Genomic DNA, 23,611 nt, shown 5'->3' with positions numbered 1-23,611 from the left:
CACACACACACACCAGAGCCCCCAACACACACACCAGAGCTCCCAATACCAGAGCCCCCAATACACACACGAGCCCCCAACACACACACACCAGAGACCCCAACACACAGAGACCTCAACACACACACCATAGACCCCAACACACATTCCAGAGCCCCAACACACACACACCAGAGCTCCCACCACCAGTCCCCAACACACACACCAGAGCCCCCAACACACACACACCAGAGCTCCCAACACCAGAGCCTCCAACACACACACCAGAGCCCTCAACACACACACCAGAGCCCCCAACACACACACACACACACCAGAGCCCCAACACACACACCAGAGACCCCATCACACACACACCAGAGACCCCAACACATACACACCAGAGCCCCCAACATGCACCAGAGCTCCCATCACACACGCACCAGAGCTCCCATCACACACGCACCAGAGCTCCCAGCACACACCAGAGCTCCCAACACACACACACCAGAGCTCCCAGCATGCACCAGAGCTCCCAACACACACACCAGAGCTCCCAGCACACACGCACCAGAGCTCCCAACACACACACACAAGACCCCAACACAGAGTGGTGACTTCTCCCTTCTGCCCTCAGCCCCATCTGTAACCTGCTGCTGCTCACAGCCAACTCTTACTCTCCATCAAGGCCTGCGGTATGCAGCCCTAAGGTGCCTCTAAAGACCCCACCTCCAGCTACTCACAGCCTCCTCTGGTACCCAGGGAGACCAAAGGATGGGGACAGGGCCAAGTGGCTTGCCTCTAACAAATGGATAGAACAGAGTGACAGAGATGGGACGTCCCTTCCAAGGTTAGCTTCCAAAAAGACCATGGGTTCCACCAGGCTCTGCACCTTGAACCCTCTCTCCCAGAACGCTCTTTTTGGCCGGTCAGCTGTCATGCACAAGCTACCCTGTGGAGATGCCCGCCTGGTGAGCAGCTGACACCCCCAGCCAACACCTGAGCCCACTACCAGCACCTGTGTGAGCTGGGAGGTGTCTCCTCTGCAGCAGAGCCTTGAGATGACACAGTCTCAGCAGCAGCTTTAACTGCAGCCTCCTGACGGACCCCAAGCCCGGAGACCCAGCAAAGCCACACCCACGCTCACACCTTTCTGACTCGCAGAAAGGGTTAAATAAATGCTTGTTTTATGCTGCTGCCTCGTGGGGTAACTTGTTATGCGGCAGCCGCCAGCTGATACAAGGCCTCAGGGCAGAGCCAGAGATTCTGGGAGAGGGAGGATCTCGGAGATGATGCGTCTGATGTCCCTCTACTCTGCCTCCTCAGGAAATGAGCCTCTGGCCTCGGCTTGCACGCCCGGGTGACGGGAGCTCCCTGCTTACTGGGGCCAGCAAGCCCGCTGTGGAGCCAGGCTGTCTTCAGCGAAATATCTTGATGGGCCATCGAGATGGATGAGGATTAGGAGTGAACCAGTCTCTCTCTCTCTCTCTCTCTCTCTCTCTCTCTCTCGTGTGTGTGTGTGTATTGGGGGTTCTGGTGTATGTTGGGGTCTTTGGTGTGTGTATTGGGGTCTCTGGTGTGTTTATTGGGAGCTCTGTTATGTGTGTTCGGGTCTCTGGTGTGTGTTAGGGGATCTGGCATGTGTGTTGGGGACTGTGTGTGTGTTGGGGGCTGTTTTTGGGGGGCTCTGTATGTTGGGGGCTTTGGTGTGTGTTGGGAGCTCTGTGTGTGTTGGGGGCTGTGTGTTGGGGGCTCTGGTGTGTGTTGGGGGCTCTGGTGTGTGTTGGGGTCTCTGGCATGTGTGTTGGGGACTGCATGTGTGTGTGTGTATTGGGGCTGTGTTTTTTGGGGGCTGTGTGTGTGTGTTGGGGGCACTGTGCATGTGTGTTGGGGATCTGTGTGTGTTGGGGGCTCTGTGCGTGTGTGTTGGGGGCTCTGTGTGTGTTGGGGGCTGTGTGTTGGGGACTTTGCATGTATGTTGGGGACTCTGCATGTGTGTTGGGGTATGTGTTTCTTGGGGGCTCTGTATGTTGGGGGCTCTGGTGTGTGTGTTGGGGCTCTGTGTCTTGGGTGCTCTGTGTGTGTTGGGTGCTCTGTATGTGTTGGGGACTCTGTGCATGTGTGTTGGGGGCTGTGTGCGTGTGTTGGGGGCTCTGTGCGTGTGTTGGGGGCTCTGTGCATGTGTTGGGGGATCTGTGTGTTGGGGGATCTGTGTGTTGGGGGATCTGTGTGTTGGGGGATCTGTGCGTTGGGGTGGCAGGCCACGTTGTAGGTGCTCCTGGAGAGCCTCTCCTTGGCTGTCTGACTTTGGATGCATGTTGTGGCCTGAGCCTGAGTTTCCACCATCAACAAAATGGCAAGAAAAACGCCCTGGCGAGGGGGTGGCGCAGGGGAAGTGGCCGTGCTCCACAGACTCCCTCACACCCCGTCAGGTCCACTGGTCTCCAGGAAAAACCAAAAACAAAGGTCCTGCATGACAAATGAGAAGTGTTTTGTGCTTTACAGGCGCCACCTAATCTAAATGATGAGACACGGAACCTTTCTTTCCTTCAGGAAGAAGCTGGCGGGCATCCCAGCCATGTAAAAGGCAGGCGGTGGGGTGGGGATGACAAAGCTGTTTGGTGCCAGCTATATGCCCAGCGGCTTCTGGCAGACAGGACGGTGCCCTGTGTGCTCTTGGAGCCCACAGATTGTACCTGGGATGGGGAGGTGGGCATAGCAGGAGGAGGGCAGGGCGCACAGCCCACATGCGAGGCCAGGTCCCCCAGCCCTCGGCTGCCCCTGCCTCTTGTGGTTTCCAGACCCCGCTCGCCCTGGGGTTCCTCCTGCCGCAGGTGGGAGCTGCTCCTTCCCAGGCCCCATGGCAGTGGCCTCTTGGGGCATCTCAAACTCAAGACACTCCACGCTGCTGAGCCCAAAGCCACATCCGCCCCAGGGTCCCCACCTTGGAAAATCCCCCAGGCTGCTCAGCCCAGGGTCCTGGACATCCTCCTTGGTCCCCACCTCCTTCTCAGCCCCCACCCCAGTCCCTAGCCAATCCGTGGGCTCCACTCCCTGCTGCTGTCCCCCCGCCCACCACCACCCTCAGCCAAGCCACAGATGTGGCCACAGCTTGTGGGACAGTGGCAGCCTCTCCGGTGGACTCCCAGCTCCCTTCCCAAAGACAAATGTGTCCTGTCACTCCTCAGGGACGCCCCTGTCCCTGGACCGAAAAGCCCACATCTGCCCATGGCCCTGCACAGTCAGACAGACCCCACTGCACCTCCCACCCCTCCCCTCCCGCACTTCCTTTCTCCCCAACACTGGTGCCACCTGACTGCCCTTCTGACGGACAGATGCACGGCCATCTCTGCCTCAGTGCCTTTGCACACGCTATTTCCAGTGCCTGGACCACTTCCTCCCTGGTCTCTTCCAACTCAGACAGACTCATTCCTTTCCATCCTGCAGATGTCAGCTGCCCAGAGCGGCAGAGCCAGGCCCTGGAGGGCCGTGGAGACCCAGCCGAGGGCCTGCCCTTATCCTGCAGGCCTCTGCCTGTCTCCAAAGGGCTGGGAGCCTCTGCAGACAGGGCCGGAGGCTGCCCTGGCTTTGGGAGCAGGGTCAGCAGGGAGCCGTGTCTGTCTTGGGCGCTTCCATTATTCACTCCCTGCTCGTAGCCTTCCTTCCTGTCGCATCACCCTCCTGACGTTCTGACGCTTCTCGGGGAGCTTAGGGCCTTTATACATCCCCAGGTAAAGGTTAATTTTTAATGCTGCTTTGGTAAATATTTGATGCCAAGGCTTTAATGGGAGAATGCATTAGACATTAAATGCCACAAGGTGCCCCGAGATGCTGTCCTTTTCATTGGCAGCCTGTGTCCACAACTCCCCCTGCTTCCCCCTCTCCGAAAATAAAGACTCTTTCTCCTTTGCCTCCTGCTATGAATTTTTCAAAGCGTTTTTCAAATCCATTCTTGTCCCCGATGAGCGCCTCCATTAGCCAGATAGAAGGTCAAAGAGGTTTTCAGCTGAAAGACGGCTCAGAAGCCTCAGTGCCTTCCCTCGTCTTACGCAAGAGGAAAGTGAGGCCCGGGAGGGACATGGCCTGCCTGAGGTTAAACAGTGAGTCCGTGGGTGAGGGAGTGGAACGCAGTGCCGGGACTCCCAGCCCAGGGCTCTGCTCTGGCACTGCCCCCCCCCCCCGGAAGAGTCAGACCAGTCCTGCACTCACTAGTCCAGTGGAAACAGGCCATGTGGCTCTCTGGTTGTGCCGGAAGCCAGCAGCAGGGAGAGGGGTCTTTCAGAGAATGGGGAGAGGCCTCGGGAAGGAGCGTGACCTCAGTGAGGTTTTGAGAGATGAGTAGGAGCTCGCCAAGGGGCGGGCGGAGGGGAGGAGGAGGGAAACCCGTGGGGTAAATGGGCAGGGATGGGGACTGGTCTACTTTGTAACTCCAGCCCTGGCCTGGGGCCCAGCCTTGTCCATGTTTTTTAATCCTTGTGAAATGAATGTGTCCTCTGTCTCCAGGGCCGTGTGCACTGTGTCCTTGATCATCGGCTCCTGGTCCCATGGGCCCTGGTGCCCTTACGTCTCCTGCTTCCTTCAGCCTGGACTCCGACCTGACCCACTTCCACGCACTGTGCATGCCTGGTCCGTCCCTGATGCTGAGGCCGTTCCCTGACAGTAAACACCCACAATACACACACATGTGCACATGCTGCACAGACCCACACAATACACATGCACCCCATGCCAGACACCCACAATACACACGAACACACATACTATGCCACACAGACCCAATGTCACATACACCATGCCACAGACACCCACAATACACATGAATACACACACTATGCCACACAGACCCACACAATACACACCCCATGCCACACAGACACCCACAATACACACACAGACCATGCCACAGACACACGCAATACACACACACCCCAGGCCTCACAGACCCACACAATAGGACACATAGCTGGGTAGCACAGAGTCTGGTCCAAGCCCAGCCAGGGGGCCCCAGAGCCCATTGTTCCTGCCTGCCCCCAGCTGTGGCTCCCAGCGATTCCTGAAGCCACAGGTCCCAGCACACAGGGCTCATGACACACTCACTCCCAGAGCTCACAGCTAATGCGATCAGATGGCACGTTCCCCTCCCCCCACAGCATCCTCTGGGGCACCTTAGAAGCTACGGGAAGTCAGAGCTGGAGGGTGCTTAGGAGGAGCCCATGGCAGGCCTCGGTTTCCATCGATCTGACGGGAGCCAGAATGACCAGGCCGGGAGACATTTGCAGCGCCAACAAGCATCTATTCTTGGAAGCAAATATTTTAGCAGTTAAGACCAGAGTTTTCATAGCGGCAGAAATAAAGTAGAATCCGTGGTCCTCCCTGACCCAGGCCGATGGAGATAAATTCCTTCTCTACTCACCCTGCCCTGCAGCACCTGATCTGGGAGCCAGGCCTATTAACGGCCCCTGAACTAAATTGTTTTTGGGGAACATTACTGCCACCGGCCCAACCACACTCCTCTGTGCGGTGATTTCGAGTCTCCACATTACTCTTGCCACAGCCCAGAGGGTGACTATGTGGAATTCTTGTCAAATCAACATAAAGGAGCATCCTCCGAGCTGGAGGCGTATTCATGAGCCCCATTCGCCTGGGCCTTTGTGGAAGTGTCTTTTTGTTAATTACTCACGCAGGCTGGCATCTTTGTTTGCACAGCAGTTACTGCGTTAGGGCATTTTAATTAAGATTCCAAACTAAAGAGTCCAAACTGGCTGGGTGGAGCAGTGCAGGTCTCCCCTGGGAAAGGATTATAGGAGCCACCTCCGAGGAGGGGGCATGTGTGATGCCGGCTGCAGGCAGCACGTCCCCAGAAACAGGGGTGCCATGCTGCCAAGCTCCCAATGGGAGCTGTTTTCTTTCTCCCGACAGCTGCACCCTGGGCCCAGAGACACAAAATCTCCATCTGAACTACAAATAGCTGTGTTAGGTCTAGCTCATTCTAGAAGTGCTTCTTCAAAATGACTTTCCCAAAACCTTCCCTAAGGAATATCTACCCTTCGGCTGAAGGCACTGATTTTTCCAAGCACAGCCAGGGCAGGGTCGGAATGGATTTTCTATGCATCACTGGACAGAGCTCCGTAAGGGTGGGGACCCAGCCTTTTCTTTCTGTTCCCAGCACTTGACACAGGGCACGGCCTGCCGCCAGCCCTCAATAAATGCTTGCTGCATAAATGAGTAAATTAATCTTGTCTGGGCTGCATTCACACAACACACACGGATTGTTCTAGAGAAAGAAAAGCAGGACAGAGCTGGAGACTTTGCAAAGACGATGTCCAAGACATTTCCTTGGTGGGACTACAGACCCGGATGTGTGGCAAAGAGGTCAGACCAGTCTTTCTGCCTCCTTGTCTGCCCTGCTTTCTTTGCTTTGGGAAGGGCCAGGAGCTGGAAAGGGCCGATGAATCGGCCTCCCAGGACCACCTTAGAGGAGAAAAAAAAAAGAGAAAGGAAGAAAGAAAGGAAGAGAGAGAAGAAAGAAGAAAAGGAGGAAAGAAGAATGGAAAGAAAAAGGAAGACAGACACACACATTAGCTTCCCACAGTAAGGTTCACAAACCACTGGAGCACGTGTGATTGCGTGAGGAGGTAAATATACCAGCATTTGAACCGTTATGCACAGGAGCAAGCAGGTAAACATTTAACAACCCATTCTCCAGGGGGAGAAAACCCTGATTTGTGGCACATGCTGCCAATTTCGAGAGTGTAAATACTGCCAGCCTGCTGTCGTTGAATGCACAGACAGGAAGAGACGCAGGTAGCCACCACTCTACAGATTTCCCCCATACAGACACACAGATGCAAATCACCTCACCAGCACAGATGGCGAACATGTAGCAAAAGAACTAAGAAGGGATACATTTTGAGTATGCATTACCTCTGTGTTTAATACAATGTATTTAACTGTATGTTTATATAATGTAATTTGCAACATGGCTGTGTTTAACAGCAGGCTTCCAAAATTCCTACAACTTGAACTCTCTTGAGCCAGTGCCATGCAGCCCCACCTACCCAGATACGCTGATGGGTTCGTTTTAACGCGAATTAGAAAAAATGCAACTCTTAAACCAGTGATGGTATTAGCTTAGCGCAAGTCTGAGTTTTCTACAAACAGGACTTGATTTCAAGTCAATTAAAACTGTATGAAGTCAACAGAATGAGGGATGTACACACACAAGAACACTAAGGACCTGAAACGTGGGGAATAAATGTTGCTTTATGAAAATTCCTTCAAACCTCGACTGTCTTGGGGACACAGTAAAATAAATGGGCAACTCACAAGATGGGAAATACAATTTAACAAATGAAAGGTGTTTTGTCTCCAGAATCAAAGAAATGCAAACAGCCCGGGTGCAATGGCTCATATGCTGGTAATCCCTGCACTGAGGCGGATGGATCACTTTAGGTCAGGAGTTTGGGATCAGCCTGGTCGACATTGTGAAACGCCACCCCCGCTCCATCTCCTCCACTAAAAATACAAAAATCAGCCAGCCATGGTGGTGGGCACCTGTAATCCCAGCTACTGGGGAAGCCCAGGCAGGAGAATCACTTGAACCCAGGAGGCAGAGGGAGGCTGCTGTGAGCCAAGATCATGCCACTGCACTCCAGCCTGGTCGACAGAGTCAGTCTCCATCTCAAGAAATGCAAGCTGTATAGAAAGAGGGGCACCCCATGCCGGAGAGGGCGTCCCAAATCCAGTGCCCTCAGAAGCTGTCTCACTGCACCAGCCCTTTGAGAATGAGGCTGGCAGTGCAACTGAGAGCCATAAAACTCACACACATACCACCCCCCCTCCCCTCACCCCTGCCAGACTCAGGAATCTCCCTGCCTGGCGTCTCTCTGGAGTAAATCATTCCAGAAAGGGAAAGGCCACAAACTCACAAAGGTATCTGCTGTTTTCTGGAGTACATCTCCTCCTCTTGCCCCCAGGAGAGCTAGGATTGGTGTTATTTGTCATAGTATTAATGAAAGGATTATATGCTCTACCAATGCCCACTGTAGGGAAATGAGCACGTGAGCGCCGCACATGGAATCGGACACCTGGGTGACTGCTGAAACGGTGTTTAGAAAGGTCAGGTAAAATCACAGGATCATTGCCGATTCAACAGGAGGACAGAATCAGAAGGCACGTCATTATCAGAGGCGCGCAGAAGCAGGTGTGCGTTCGAAGGCAGAATCATGCAAAGCAGTTGTACCTGCGCGCGAGCGGGATCCTGCCTGGGTTTTCTTTCCCTCTCATTTTTCACTCTTCAAATAACGGTTGCAACAATAACCACCGTTAGCATTTCCTGAGGCACCTGCTAGAGGACGGGCTCGGTTCCAGTCCTCACCATCATCTCACAAGCTAAGGCCCCTTGTGTCCATTGTACTGAGGGGAACACTGAGGCTCAGGGGAGCTACTGGCTTACCTGCAGCCGCCCCCGGGCACGTAGACAGGACCTGAACTCAGCTCTGATTCAAAGACGACGCAGCTCACCCCTCTGCGGGTTTGCTAGAATACGGCGAGGAGGTTTTCGAAGTCAACTTGTATTAAAACTAAGCGTGGGTGTCGTGTTTTTACCTTCTGTTCTGCCGGGCCCTCCTCTGGTGGGGACTGGTTTGCAGAGGGGGGTGGGAGCTTCCAGGTGGAGAGACGAGCACACCTGCCGCCTCCGGAAAGATTCCCCGGGCTGGGAAAGACCTTCACAAATGGTGCAGGAGAAAAGACACACCCCGAAAGCAAACAAAGCCAACCACACACCCCAACCGAGCACTCACCAAGCTGGCACCGTCACCTCATTTAAACCCCTGCCTGGCAGCCCGCGAAGGGACGGGCGCCGGATCAGAAGCCAGGCTGAGCTTCAGAGTTTCGGCAGGCTCCTGAACCCAGACCAGAGAGGGCTTGTTCACCAGCACCTGCAGGCCAGATCTCAGGTGCTGAGGGAGACCCTTGAGGTCCTGCCCTGGGCACGGGTGAGACCCGCCTTGCACAAAGAACCCACAACCATAGGGCAGCTATGCACCCAGCGTGGGGTGGCATCCTCTCAGCGTTAGCTCTCACAGGGGGAGAAGTAAAGGTGGGGACGTTGCTCTTCCCAGCACAAGGATGTGGGCTTTGGAGTTTCCCAGACCTGGGTTCCGATTCCTGCTCAGCTGCCGTGCAGTTCCCTGGAAGTCACTAGATCTCTCTCGGAGCCTGGGCGTCTCCTTTGTAAAATGAGCCTCGGGCTGGCCAAGCTGCAGCGCAGCTGGGGAGGCTAAATGGCACCATTAGTTGCAGCTGATTAGCTCAGTAAGCCCTCAACAAATGGGTTACTAACAGCAATAATGCAGCTCATTGATCGGACCCTAGCTCGGTGCCTTCTGTGCAGAAGGCACTGGGCAGGAAGATTCGTTCATGCAACATGGATGTATTGAGCACCTACTATGTGCCAAGCACTGTTCTATGTGCTGGGGTCACAGCTGAGCACAAGAAAAGCCACTCCCGACTCTCCTGGGGTTTCCTTCCAGCAGAGGAGACAGGCACAAAGCCACAAAACAAATGTGACGTCAGGCGGCGATGCACCTGATGAGAAGGGACAGAGTGATGGCTGGGTGGCAGCTGCTGCTATTTTGTAAACCTTGGCCAGGGAAGACCCCTCTGCTCGGGTGGCTCTGAGCGGGGGCTGTGGAAGGGAGGAGTGAGCCCTGCTGGTACCTGGAAGGGGAGAGGTCTGGGTGGAGGGAGCAGCAGGGGGGCTGGTGTGGCTGTAGCAAGTGTGAGTGTGGGGAGATGAGGACAGAGGGACAGTGGGGTGGGGAGGGGACAGATCACGTTGTTGGCCAAGGAAAGCATTTTGATTCCTAAGTGCGAAGGAGGCCATTGGCAGGTCTTGACTTATGTTTAAAAGATCACCCTGCTGCTGTCGGGGACAGAGGCTGGTATATGGGAGCCATGTGGAGGTGGCTGCCTCCATCCTGGCCAGAGAAGATGGACAAGGAGGGCTGGTCTCAGAGGAGGGTGGGTGGGGGCGGATTTTGGCTTCCGTTTCAAGGTATTGCTGATGGGATACGTGAAGCGGGAAAGAAAGGAAGAAGCCAAGGGGCCGGTGGGAGGCAGCCAGGACATAGATATGTCCCCCACATCTATGGGACATCCAAGAGCTGCCCTTGAGGACTCAGGCTCTGCAATGACCAGCAAGTCTGGATTTGGGGTAGGGGGACCAAGGAGAAAGACCAGGAGGTGGACAGAATTGGAGCTGTGGGCCCCGGGGGGACTCCCTGGCGGGTAGGGTGGAGACGAGAGAGATGTTAAAGGAAGGAGCCCTGATCCCTGAGATCAGGGAGATGACGATGGAGTCACAAATTGGAGCAAGAAGGGCAGCCATGAGGGCCCGGGAGCCCGGACCCTGTGGTGCAGAGGCTCCGGGCTCCCCAGCTCCCCTCAGTGGCTCTGTCTACGCTGCTGTCTGCCTGGATGCCCTTTCCCCACTTTGGCAAACTCCTATTCATCCACTGAAACCCCTTCTTTGACTGCTCCTCCCCTGGCTGACAGGTGCTTAGTCCCGTAGACCGTGAATCCTGGGACAGCAGAGTACTGTCTTCAGCAGAGCCGTGAATGGTGGGGAAGGCTCAGGGCCCGAGGCCGGGAGAGGGACGGGAGCATTTGCAGAGCAGCTGCTCCATGCCAGGGCCTTCCCGAGTTTCCTCTCATTAAAGCAGACCACAGCCGATAGGCCAGTTTCATCACCCTCTGTCCTGGTGAGGAGGGGGAAGCTGCCTGCTGGAGGCCCTCCAGGTACCTCAAAATAGGGGACCTGGGACTCGAACCCCGTTCTGTTTGCCTCCAAGAGCCTTTGCTCCTAACTTGACCACTCTGCCTGCAAACAAAAAACAAAACAAAAACGCTTCATGGCAGGTGGGGCTATTCACACACAAGCCAGCTTCCTGGAGGGTGAGTGAGTGAGGGATCGCTGGGCCGCGCCTCCTGGGCAGGGACGAGGAGGGGACCCCAAGGCAGGCTCCAGGCAGTGCTGGAGAGCTGGAACCCTCTCTTTCTGGAGGCCGAGGGACCCTGGGCATGAGACAGACAGGTGCTCACACAGGCTGGAGGTGAACCATCGCGGGGTAGAAATTGAGAGACCCCATGGCCCGAGGTAGAAGCGGGTCACTGAGTTATGGCCCACTGCCTGCTCCTTGGACAATTAGCACAGCCATTGCCGTGGCGGTTATGAGTTCTTCTCCATTCCAGGGGATGTTCGATGGGACATTATGCTGAATTAATGACCCAAGACACACCGTTTTATGTGCGGGATGACAGCACTGCCCTGCTGGATGGCCAGGCTGGCAAATGTGTGGCACTGTGGGTGGTGGTGAGGTCGTTTGCTTCTCACACTGGCAGTGCCCTTGCCATGGCTGATACTGAGTGTCAACTTGATTGAGGGATGCTAAGCATCGATGCTCGGGTGTGTCTGTGAGGGTGCTACCAAAGGGATTCACACTGGAGTCAGAGGGCTGGGGACGGCAGACCCACCCTCCATCTGGGTGGGCACCAGCTAATCAGCCACCAGCGTGGCCTGAATGTAAAGCAGGCAGAAAAACGTGGAGAGGTTAAACTGGCCTAGAGCATCCCAGCCTCCATCTTCCTCCCATGCTGGATGCTTCCTGCCCCCGAAACAGCGGACTCCAGCCAAGGTCTTCAGCTTTGGATGTGGACGGGCTTCCTTGCTCCTCAGCTTACAGATGGCCTATTGTGGGACTTTGTGATCATGTGAGTTACTTAATAAACTCTGATGTGTATATAGCCATACTGTTAGTTCTGTTCCTCTAGGGAACCCTGACTAATATAGTCCTCCCGCAAGCAGGGGCACCTTCGTGGTGGAAAATGAAGCAGAAAAACAGAAAACGGTGGCTGTCCCTTGGGGGAGTGCTGACGAGGAGGAGGTAGGTATTAAAGCAGGGAAATAAAGAACAGCAACAGGACCGCTGCCCCCACGGACGGCCTGCATGATGGCTCAGGGCGGCCGGGCCTCTCCACACATCTTAACACCCCCTCAGCCTTTGGGGGTGCAGAGAGGGGTCAAGGAGTTGTGTTTCCCAGGAAGAAGGATGAGGAGAAACTGCAGCTGCTGCAGAGGTCCTGGTGCACCTCAGGGCCTCCGTGGGTCATGGTGATGGCCTAGCTCGGCCACAATCAGCCATGTCCAGGACGCCACGGGAGGAGCCACATAGCCCTCGGCCTAAGGAGGGGTCCTAGAGGCTGGGGCTGCAGCTCGCACTCTGGGGAGTCTGCACGGTTGGGCACCAGGACATGGGCAGAGCCAGGAAGACATTCCCTGCAGTCCTACTGTGTGCCCTCATGACCTGTCATCACCATCACCATCACCATCAAGGGCAGGCACTGAGACTCAGGGAAGGCCAGCAACTCATCTGAGGACACACAGCAGGTGAAGTCACTGGTTCTGAGCCTTTCTGTTCCTCCCCACCTCCGCCTGCTGCCCGTGGTACCCACCACCACGGAGTGACACTGATGAATGGCCACCTCCTGGGGTTTCAGCCAAGCTGTCAGAACAAACAAAACACAGTCCAGAGAGGCAGTGCAGGAGGGAATGCATGCCTTCTCAGGCCCCAGCTGGGAAAAGACAGGAACTGGAGGGACAGTTTCCTGGTCCAGCTGGAGCCCCGAAGGAGCTGCAACTCCATCCCCGCTCAGGACATCAACTGTCTTCTGAATTCCAAGCACGGAAGCCTCCTTGGTATTTGATGTTACGCCAAGGAAATAAGATACTTGGTCGTCTCCCTTTCTGGTCTCCTCATTTTCTGGAATTTCTTGCTGTTGGCTGGCACCCTCCCTGCAGAAGCCACACCCAGGGCTCTGGCTGCAGAGCTGGGAAGAATACGATGCTTGAGTTTCAGCAGGAGAGGGTTCTGGGGTTGGGCGAACTCTGGGACCTCACAGGGGAGGACAAATGAGTTTTATGAAGCGCTCAAGGGGCTCCGGGACAGTGAGGTGAGAAGAGGTGGTGATGGGGCTTTGCTGGTAGGCAGAGGCTAACAGACGGAGAGGAACTCTGACATCCCCTTTCCCCTGCTGGGCTCCTGTACCTCCAGGTGACCTGAGGTCCCCAGGGCCCAGGGCGACGGAGCCAATGCTGTAGAGGCACTCAGGCTCTGACTCCTGCTCTGCCCTGTCCCTGTATGCCCCACAGGCAGCACCAGCATCTCCCAGGAACTTACTATAAATGCAGAATCCCAGGCCTACTCCATCATTAGGCATCAGAATTTGCAAACCCAACAAGACTCAGGGGATTTGGATGCCCCTTAAGCTCTGAGATGCACACAGGATCCCCTCGAGCCAAGTCAGGAATTTTTCCCTGAGCTCCGACAGCCTGGGAGAGCTTGGGGGCTGGAAGGGCTGGAGCTGGGCAGCCTCCTCTCCTCCAGCCACTGTCCATCTCCCATCCTCACCCAGGCCTCTAGACCTCAGGGAAGGGTTTGAAGGATGAATACAAGTTCCCCAGAGAGAGATGGGGCAGAGCACACTGGGAAGAGAATTGAATCAGAAGCAGGGAGGTGTGAATTAAGGAGGGATTTGAGGGGTCAAGGATGGGGTGGAAGGCATGGGTAGTGAGGTGGGGGGAGGCTCTGAGACAGGCAGGGGCCAGGTAGAGTCGGCTCAGATCTGACATGGACCAGGGAGACCCTGGCTCAAACCCATGGTTCTACTGTGTGGCCTTGGGTAAGTCACTGACTCTCCCTGGGCCCAAGTTGGCTCATCCGTATGAGGGGATGATGCGCCCTGCTGAGCCCAGTCCTCAGGGTGGGAGTTACAAGAGTCCCTGGAAATACCGAGGGGGCAGTGTCTAAAGTCAAGGGCTAACCATGCTTCCTGTACTCTCTGCTGGTCCCTGTGGGTCTTCCAGGCCTGAGGCTTCAGGAGGGGGTCGCTAGGGTGGGGAGGCAGGGTCGGGCCACTGAGGGCTGGGGGATAGGCTAGGAGCCAGCTGAATGGAAGATTCTCAGTTATCAAAAAGCTTGGCTCTTACAGACATTTTCCAGGGCCTCCTGAGTGCCTCTCTCGGGGATGGGAATGTTGATGCACAGTGGAGGGAGGGAGGTGGGGTCCTAGCTGAGTGTCCCGCCCCCCATCAGGTCCTCACAACTGCATTGCAAGGCCAGGCTTGCCCAATTTACAGATGGGGATACTGAGGCTCAGGCAGGGGAGGCTTGGGGCAGGCAGCTTGTGGGGCACTGGCAGGGCCAGGCAGGTGTGTCTGACTAGGAGCTGATGCTTGTGCCCCGGATTTGAGACAATGACCATGTCGACCATGACAGTGGCAGCTTCTAGGGCCCCGGCCACAGCAGCACTGACGATGACATCACAGCATGTGGCAGGAATGTGGTGACACCCTCGGGCCCGGCTTAACCCCTGGGGCACAGCAGCTCCCCACGCTGCCCCCTCCACTGCCTGCTCCTTTAGCCCGAGGTGGGTCCTAGCTGTGCAGAATCGAGGCCTGGGCTGTCAGTGTGAGGAGACCAGGTTCCTGATCTCCAAATGGACAGAGGGCTCAGCCCAGACCCTGTCCTGGACCCCCAGTGCTGATGCTCCTGCTGCATCCCTCGGACGGGATTTGCTGAGCCGCTACTACGTGCCAGGACCCTGAGTCAGGCTGAGGTTCTGGTGGGGAGAGCTGCACACCACTGCACACCGACAAGGATGGAAGTTCAGATAGTGGGGTCCGGCCGGGCTGAATGCAGGCAGCGGGGTGGGGGTGGGGGGACAGGACAGAGAGAGTGTGTGTGTGCGTGTGTGTAGGGGCTAGTGCCCACCTCCTGCCTCGCTGTGAACTGAGTGTGCACCCGTGCAAGGAGGTCAAGGGGCCTGGAGAGGCTTTCTATGCCTGGGAGGAAGACCCAGGACCTCCAAGGTGCGAAGGAGACACTGTTAGGTGAAGAAGGCACCCTGTCGCAGGGGCTGTGTCCCTAAAGTCCCTGCTGGGTCGTGCTCGGCTCTGGGCCCTCAGAGGTTGTCCTGACTGTTTTCAGGAGGAAATGACGGGCGGAGTCCCGGGGTCACCAGAGAAGACAGAGTACAGAGAATCTGAGCAAGAAACTTCACAGTCTGAGATCATTATCTCCTAAGTGGAAGGAAAGCCCGGCTTCTCTGTGAAGTTAAATGAAGGGGCTGAGCTTTGTGACTGCTGCATCCCTCCCGACACCCCTGCCGGCCCCTACCTCAGTTATAAATCCCAGGGGTGGGGGACGTCACAACGCCCCACCTGCCTGGCCACATGATTCAGCAGCGCCTGGCTTTCACCCGGCCAGCTGGCAGGAAAATCGCCTTTCTTGTGATTGATGGAGTGTGTGTCCGCGGGGACCAAGAGGTGGGGCTGTGTGGGGCTGTGCCACTGCCACCAGGACCTTCAATACTGCTGTTCAGCAGTGGCCTGGGGCTGCCTCGGGCCCCTCACTCACCAAGCCCTACGGGTTTCTGAGAGGGGAGATGGTGCTGGCCCCAGCTGGGGAGCCGAGAGCCTTGAGGGTGGACCCAGCAGTCGCCTAGCTTGCTCCTCTGCCCCAGCTCTGCCGCCTGCTCCCTGCCTACCACGGGCCCTCCCACCGCAGGGTGCCCATCAGAACCGCTACAGCAGCCCAGTGGGAGGCAGGGTCAGGGGACTCCTGGGTGCCCCCAGCACAGCTGCCCCTTCCGTGCACCTCCCACGGTGTTGCCTGCCTATGCTGTCCTGGCAGTGCCTTGACCTCCTGCTTCTGTGCCCTCTGTGCCCTCTGTGCTGCTCTCCATCCACTGCTTGGGTCTCACTAAGCCTCCCCAGAAGTGGCTGAGCCCCATTTGGAGACTCCAGGAGCCCAGGGGATGAGGGTGTGTCTGCAGCGGTCTTGCTCCTGCTGCTCCTCCATGGGGAGCCCCGAGGAGCTGGAGAAGCTGGAGTCATCCACAGGAGACAGAGCTGGGGCGGGGCAGGCAGGGGAGAAAGGGAGATAACCCACAGAGGCTGCGCTCACAGGAGGCTTCTGGAGGTAAAGGCAGAAGCAAAGAGACTTTTTCGGGAGCAGCCGCACTCAGCAGGAGGCTCTTAAAAGCTGTGAGGGGAAGAGAAGCCTTTCCAGGGACTGATGAGCATTAAAGAGTCTCCCAGGCTGGGCACGGTGGCTCATGCCTGTAATCTCACCATTTTGGGAGGCCGAGACAGGTGGATCATGAGGTCAGGAGTTCAAGACCAGCCTGGCCAAGATGGTCAAACCCCGCCTCTACTAAAAATCCAAAAATCAGCTGGGTGTGGTGGGGGGCACCTATAATCCCAGCTACTTGGGAGGCTGAGGCAGAGAACTGCTTGAACCTGGGAGGCAGAGGTTGTAGTGAGCCAAGATTGCACCACTGTATTCCAGCCTGGGCAACAAAGCAAGACTCAGTCTCAAAAAAAAAAAGGAATCTCTGCGGCCCACACTTTTTTCCTGGACATTCTCCGATGTGACTGAGGAGGGCCGCAAAGAGCACTTGTTATGCCTGTTTGGATGCCAAGCGGTGCTTCACTGACTGGGACACCACGTGGAGGCTGGGACACCTGGGGCCAGGGACCTAGTCAGGTTACAGAAAGATCTGTAATGCTGGAGACGTTGTGGGTCACACAGCCGGGAGGACCTTGGAGTGGCAGAAAAGGAGGGTCCTCCCTGATCTCCAAATCAAGTCCCCTCTCACTTCAGTTCCTCAACTGGCAAACCTGAAACCCCAAAAGGAAGCTCCTCGCCCAGAGTCACACTGCACGTCAAAGAGCACAGCGGGAGCGGGGCGGTGCCTGCAAATCCAGCCAGGGATGGGCTGTTCCCTTATCCTGCACCACATCCTTGTGGGTTCTGAAGACCCTTCTTCACGCTCACATGGTGATGGAACACCCTCCCGAGCCTGCACTCAGGGCAGTCAGGAGCCTCTGAACTCCCAAAGGAAACGTGTCCCACCTGGACCTGGAGCTCAGCCGGGCACCCAGGCACTGTGCACCATCCCCACAAGCCTGGCACACTCTCTGCATCCTGATGGCACAGCATGGGGCCTGGCACACAGCAGGTGTGCAATGTGTTCTTGGTGAAAATCGATACGGAACAGGGGTGGGGTGGGAACTGCTGCTGGGACAAGCAAAGGGTTCTGCGCAGGGCGAGACTCGGGGGCTGTTAGCAGAAGGTACAGTGAGGCAGGAAATGGAGCACCTGGAGGCCGGGGCAGGCAGACAGCCCCCAAGTGCTGAGCACAGGGCGCCAGCAACATCCCCCATCCTCCTGGCAAGTGTTCGGGGAGGTGTGAGCTATTTATTGCAAATGCACGTGCATGCAAAAGGTGTGAGAGTGGAGGAGGACCAACGTTTTAAACGGAAGATTCTCAGCTATCGGAAAGCTTGGCTATTATAGACATTTTCCAGTGCTTCCCGAGCTGTCCTGCCTACAGGCGTCCCCGCCAGAGATGCCTGGTCCGTGGGCTCTGGGTCTTCCATTTGACAAACTCTCCAGGTGTGTCTGTTGCAAGGGACTCGCATTTCAGAACACCCCACTATGGGGTCCTGCCAACAGACATTTCATTGCCTGTAGCTCTCTGAAGTCCCTACTGCTCAAGGGTGGGGGCTGGCTTCTCTACTCATCACCTCCACATCCCCCAGAACCTGGCACAGACTCCTGCCCAAGGACCCACTCAGCCAGCATTTGTCAAACTGAGCCACACATGGCTGTGTCTTTGTCTCCTGTGTAATAGATGGCGTCATTATTCGATCGATAAGCACAAACTGATTTATACATATCTTATTAATTGTTTAAGGCACTCATTGAACAGGTCACTACCTGCTAGCTATGTGAATGAACGCTAACTCACTTGGTTTCTGCCTCCAAAGAGAAGGAATCAAGGGTTAAATGAGCACCTACTACGTGCCAGGTAGGCACACAGTTAACGCATGGAAGGGGGCAGTCTTACCCTCTCCTTTTTCACGAGGATCAGAAGGTTAAGAGGGTGAAATCTCATGCCTGAAGTCAAGGAGCAGGTAAATGGCAGAGCTGGGACTCAGACCCAGGTCAGGTTGCCTGCAAAGCTCCTGGACTTGAACCCAGGGGTTGCTGTGCGGCAAACTCCTGCATACCCCGCAGCAGGGGGCCTCTGGATGGATCTTGCAGCTGGGGCTTGGTATCATGATGTCCCTGCATGATGTGCCCTGAGCCACATGTGCCCATGGCTGCAGCTCAGCCCCGACACGGCATCTGAACCTCTCATTCTACCCCTTGACCTGGGAATTGCCCCTCAGTCTGGCTCCTGTCCTTGGTACTACCAGCCTCCCAGGGAGTTCCTGCTCCAAACGCCAAACCTGCCTCTCTCCTTCCAACTCTAGATGCCACACTACCCAGGGCTGCCTGCGGTTAGGTCAGGCTCGCCCCCACCACCCTGGAACTGGGCAGAAATAGGAACTGCAGTAGATAAGCTCAGATCTGAACACAACCCTGAGGCAGCCACCCCACAAGGCCAACCCCTGAGATGCCACCTGTCTGGCTGGCTTCCTTCCTTCCTGAACAGCCTGCCTGAGTCAGCACTAACACCCCTCATGCCACACAAGGCATGTACGTATAAGGAAACAAGTAACATTTGTATTTTCTAACCTCGTGCTGAAAAATCTGCCTGGGCAGACCAATTTGCTTCCTTTGGCCAGATTTACAACTTAGCCACCCAGTTTCCCCCTTTGCCTCGGCAGCTAGGACACGCAAAACTCCACTTAATGTTCAGTGGTTACGTCTCTCGCACGGGGCCCTCAGCGCGATGAGCTTGCAAGCTTTGCTTCTAAGCTGTTTCCACCTCTCACGTTGACTTTCCCGTGCAGGCACATGTTCTAGGCTACCAGGACAGTTTCAACTTTTTCTTGACAAACAACAAGATACGCAAACAACTGGGTAACCAAACGGCCAAATCGTTCCAACGAGCCAGATCATTCTCACCATGGCGAGAATGATGGCGGATTTTCCATGCTCTCCAAAGACAATGACCCAAATCAGCACCGGCCTCAATGGCAGCCACTTACCAGGCAGACGAACTCTGGAAGGTCATCAGCGGTGGGCTGTGGGTGTCTCCCTGCAGCGTGTGCACGGCCTGGGGGGCTTGGGGCAGCGGGCCTGGGGGAGGCTGCGGCTGTGGGGCCCGCTGCCCCGGCCGAGGGGCCCGAGCAGCGTTCCCCCACCGCCGGGGGTCCTGTTTCATCCACCGTCCTTGGATGCCCCACCGTGCCAGGTAGACCTTGCAGATGTCGTAGGTCATTGCCGAGTAATACAAAAGGTCCAGAAGCAGCAGCATCAACACGAAAAAGCCGTAGATCCACACTCCCAACAAGGCGGTGTAATTGCTGTGAACGAACAGAGAGAGAGTGAGTGAGGAGAGGCGAGCAGCCCCGCTCGGGCTGGCGTCCTCAGCGGGGCTGATTACAGAACCTGGCATGGGGGCTATTTTGGAGTCCCAGGGAGGAGGGTCGGAGCCCCTCTGGAGGGCGGGACCTTGGCTCCCTCTCCTCTGCCTGCGCTGTTCACCTCCTTCCCTGGAATCCATTGCCTTGGGCCTGGTCCCCACCTGAGCATCCTCCAGGACCCCACGTCCTTGGGCTGGGATCCCTGTGAGTCCCACACTGTCAGGCACATTGGCAGGAATTCTGAGCTGGCATCGGGGTCTCCCGGGACATGGCAGCCTCTTCCTCCTCCTGGTACTGTTTGGGCCTGGCCGCTCCCTCCTTCCTACAGATGCCCCTGCTCACCACCCCTGCCCCGCCTTTGCCTATGTTGTTCCTGCTCGCCCACCAGGCTCTCACTGCCTCACCCCTGCTGTGAGGATGGAGCTCCTCCCCATCCTGCTGGACCTAGGGCAGAGGCCTCAGGTTCTGCCCTCCACACCCCTCCCAACCTCCCCCAGGGGTCCCCTTCATTTAACACCACCAGGCTGTGCACGGCTGGGGTGCCCGGGCCCTGGGACCTCACTTCTCTTATTCATTTGCCCAATATTTCCCCACTAAGGGCTGCTCTGCCTTCCCCAGGCAGAGGTGGCCAAAGTCGCGGAGGGTTCAGAGTCCTGCTGGGAAGCCTGGCTCTCCCGGCATCAGCCGGCTCTACTGCAGAGAGGGTCTGTGCTCCCAGCACCCGGCCTGTGCACAGACCGTGCCTTCTTTCCCTGACCCCTCCTCCCACCGGCCCTCTGTTGAAGACGACTTGCTCCAGGAAGTCTTCCGGACACCCTGACCCTCCTACATGGCTGGGACAAGCCCCTCTTCTGGCCCACAACCCTGATTTCCCCTCAAACCCAGCCCTCGTCACCCAGAGCCACGTCTGTCTCCCACGCCCTTCCCCAAGGCCAGGGTCTGAGTCTTCGCGTGCCCAAGGTGGACGGTGTCCTGGGCTTCCCACTGCAGCGGGGGCTTCTGAGTCCTAACACTACGTGCCAGGGGCTGCGGCTGCCTGAACGTACCGCTCTGTTAATCCCTCCGGCTGCCTCCGGCTGCTCCCTGCTGTGGGCATGTGTCTGGGTGGGTGTGCGCTTCAGTGTTGAGGAGGCATGAACGCAGCCAGTGTCCGGCCTGCGCACGCTGCCACTGCACCTCCCTGGGGAGAGACCCGCCGGCCTCTTGCCCAGACTGGGCTCTCAGGGGCAGCACAACCTTCAAGACCCTGTTTGAGGCTGAGGACAGGTGCCAGCCTGGATCCCTGGTTCTAATTCTTCCTCTGCCTGGTTTGCTGTGTGGCCTGGGAGAACCCCTGCCTGTCTCTGGGCCTGAAGGAGAGGAGCAGGAGGCCTCTCCCTGTCTCAGCTTCCAGGCTCCAGATCTTCCCAGGCTTAGGTCAGCCCCAGCGCCAGCAGCGGCCTCTGTAGGAAGACAGGGGCTGCTTCCCAGTGGGTCCTCTGGCCCTGACCAGGGCAGAGCCCAGGGCTGGGGAAGCTCGCTTTCCCCCTCTGCCTGGAAAGCCTTCCCTCCCCTCACTTGGCCAAGTTGTTGGCCTGAAGATGCTGCTCTGGTGCCTGGGATCCACTGGATGGGAGGCCTCTGCATGTCCTGAGCATGTCCCATGAGCAGCCACGGGCTGGTGCTGAGGCTTTGCCGTTGTAATCCCACAGCTCCCGGTCACCGTGGATCCTTGCTGCCTCCCAGCCCCTACCGCGATGAAGCCTGCAGCAGACCGAGGGGCTCGATCATGCTCAGGTGTAAATGACTGCCAGCCAGGCCCCAGCTGCCTTCTGTTAAAGAGAGGCTCACTTTTCCCGGAGGCATCTGGATGTGGGATTCCTTCCAGGGAAGAGGCCTGCGGCCCCATCCAGCACGCTGGGGCAGGCGTCCCCAGGGTAGCTGTCTCCACAGACAGAGGAGGCCAGCCTGGCTCCAGTCCCCAGGCCTCCCGCTCTCCCAGCACCCTCCCTCCTGCAGCCCCCACAGAATCGCTCTAAGTGGCAGGTTTTTCTTCGGTGGTTCCCATGGCAGCAGCCACGGGGGCTGAGGGAGGAGACGGGGGAAGGGGAGGCAGGGCAGCTGTGTGCAGATGCTGTCCGCAGAAGGGGTCCGGGATGCCAGCTGGGGCTGTGGCTGGGCCGCAGGCTGTGGTCCTGGAACTACCGAGCCAAGAAGGAACAGTACCTGAGGCAGCAGCGGACGCTCGTTCCCCCACCTGCTTCCCACGTTAGCCCACCTCATGCTCACGCAAACACGGGAAGAAACAGCTTTTTCATCATTGTCATCCCTGCTTTACAGACAGAAAACTGAGGCTCAGTGGAATTAGACAGACTTGCCTAAGAGCTCACAGCCATTAAGGGTCAGAACCAGTACTTGAACTCAGCAGCTGAGCTCTAGAGTTGTGCTTCTAACCACTGCACCACACTGGCTTGGCTGTGGCCACCTAGGTTCTCAGGGTAGAAAAGCTGCCTCCAGCCCAACAGCACTCCTGCCTGGAGACCTCTGTCCATGCTGCACCTCTGTCCAGAACCCCTGCCTACCTCCCACACACCCAGCTGGCCCTGTGTCTTAGCCCAGATATCACCTCCTCCAGGAAGCCTTCCTTGATGCCCTGTGTCAGTCCAACCCCTACCCTGCATTCCCAAAGCCACTGGATTTCCCAGAACACACTGCTGTCTTTGCTGTTTGGTAGGACTGTCTGCCCCTGGATATTGGGAGGGCCCTGAGGGCAGAGCTTGAGTTCAAGTTGTCGTTATGAGCCCAGCACTCAGCCTCGGGCTGTGAATACTGACACCAACACATACTGAGAGCTGGGGATGCGCTGGTGACAGTGGCTGCTTTGATACTAACTTCACTGGAGTTTATAGCCGGCATGTCTGTGCGCCAGCAGCTAACAGAAATGCTGGCAATTGTCATGCGTCAGTGCCCTGTGCTTCCGAATCCTTGCAATGGCGCCATGAGGGAGGAGCTGGTGTCCCCGTGTCACACACGAGGAAATGAGACCGAGAGAGGCAAAGTCACTTGCCAAAGGCCACACAGCTGGTGAGTGGCAGTGCTGGGAGTTGGAACCAGGTCCCTCTGACCTCAGATGAGCTAATCTTGGGGTAAGGCCGAGGTCCAATCTAGGCTAGATGTTCAGAGAGGGGTCCCCTGCACCTGCGGGGTGTGCCCGCTTGTCCTGGCCCACCCTCTACCAGGAACCCCAAGGGCGAGTCCCCATCCTCCCTCCTCCGGGCATCCTGCAAATCAGTGTGTCACTGTCATCATGTGTGAGTGCACTGCCATGCTCCCAGCCTTTGCAGCCAGCCTGCTGGAGTTGACACATGACATGACACCCAGCGCTCCCAGCTCAGCCTCGATGTCCGGGAAGGGAGGGGCCTGCCTGTGGGAGGTGCTGCCTTTGCTGACTCGCCCTTCCTTGTCAGGTGACCACCTTGGAGGTGGCAGGCGGGGAAGCCCGGGACACAGGCATCATCCTAAAGCCACTCCCCTGGCCTTCCATGGCTGGCCCTCCCCATGGTCGACCAGCTGGGAAGATTCAGGTCTTTAAAAACATTTCAGAAATGTAATAAAAAATATGTGACCCGGAAATTAACTCCATCAGATGCAGGGGGTCTTTGTTGTGTGGGTATGTGTTCTGTAAATGGCAGAAAGTAAAGCACCAAAGGCCGTTTTATGGAGCAAGAGGTGAAGGCAGCCAAGGCCGCAGACGGCAATTTTTTTAGTGTATTTTGGGATATTTACTGATTCAAATTCTTTTGGTGTTTTCCAAGCAGTCAACAAAACCTACTCTGATGGAGGAACCGCACTGAACGTCTTGCCGGGGCACAGGAGCAGATCCGTCAGCAGGAACAGCAGCGGCAGCCAGTGTGGGCTGGAAGTCCCCATCACCACCCCACCAGGAAGTCACGTTGGAGGGTGGGGGAGGAGAGTTCCTGAGGCCAGCAGGTCAAAATGAGACATCGGCTCAGCTGGAAGATGGCCGATGGCCCCTCTGCCAACCTCGCCTATGGGCCAGGCGTGGTGGCTCACGCCTGTAATCCCAGCACTTTGGGAGGCCGAGGCGGACGGATCATGAGGTCAGGAGTTGGAGACCAGCCTGACCAACATGGTGAAACCCCGTCTCTACTAAAAATACAGAAATTAGCCAGGTGTGGTAGCACACAC

The 23,611-nt window shown here is 56.7% G+C and overlaps 1 protein-coding gene across 1 annotated transcript in view; it reads right to left on the bottom strand.

Annotated features, from left to right (window-relative positions):
* SHISAL1 (shisa like 1) overlaps positions 1-23,611 on the bottom strand; it is an 83,865-nt gene that overhangs the window by 20,681 nt on the left and 39,573 nt on the right. The window contains exon 4 of the mRNA XM_017529504.2: positions 19,046-19,363. Coding sequence (XP_017384993.1) covers positions 19,046-19,363 — 318 coding nt within the window. The remainder of the gene's footprint in view (positions 1-19,045; positions 19,364-23,611) is intronic.

This window comes from Cebus imitator, unplaced genomic scaffold (assembly GCF_001604975.1).
Source record: "Cebus imitator isolate Cc_AM_T3 unplaced genomic scaffold, Cebus_imitator-1.0 Scaffold59, whole genome shotgun sequence".
Classification (NCBI taxonomy): domain Eukaryota; kingdom Metazoa; phylum Chordata; class Mammalia; order Primates; family Cebidae; genus Cebus; species Cebus imitator.
This window is presented reverse-complemented; position numbering and strand designations above follow the sequence as displayed.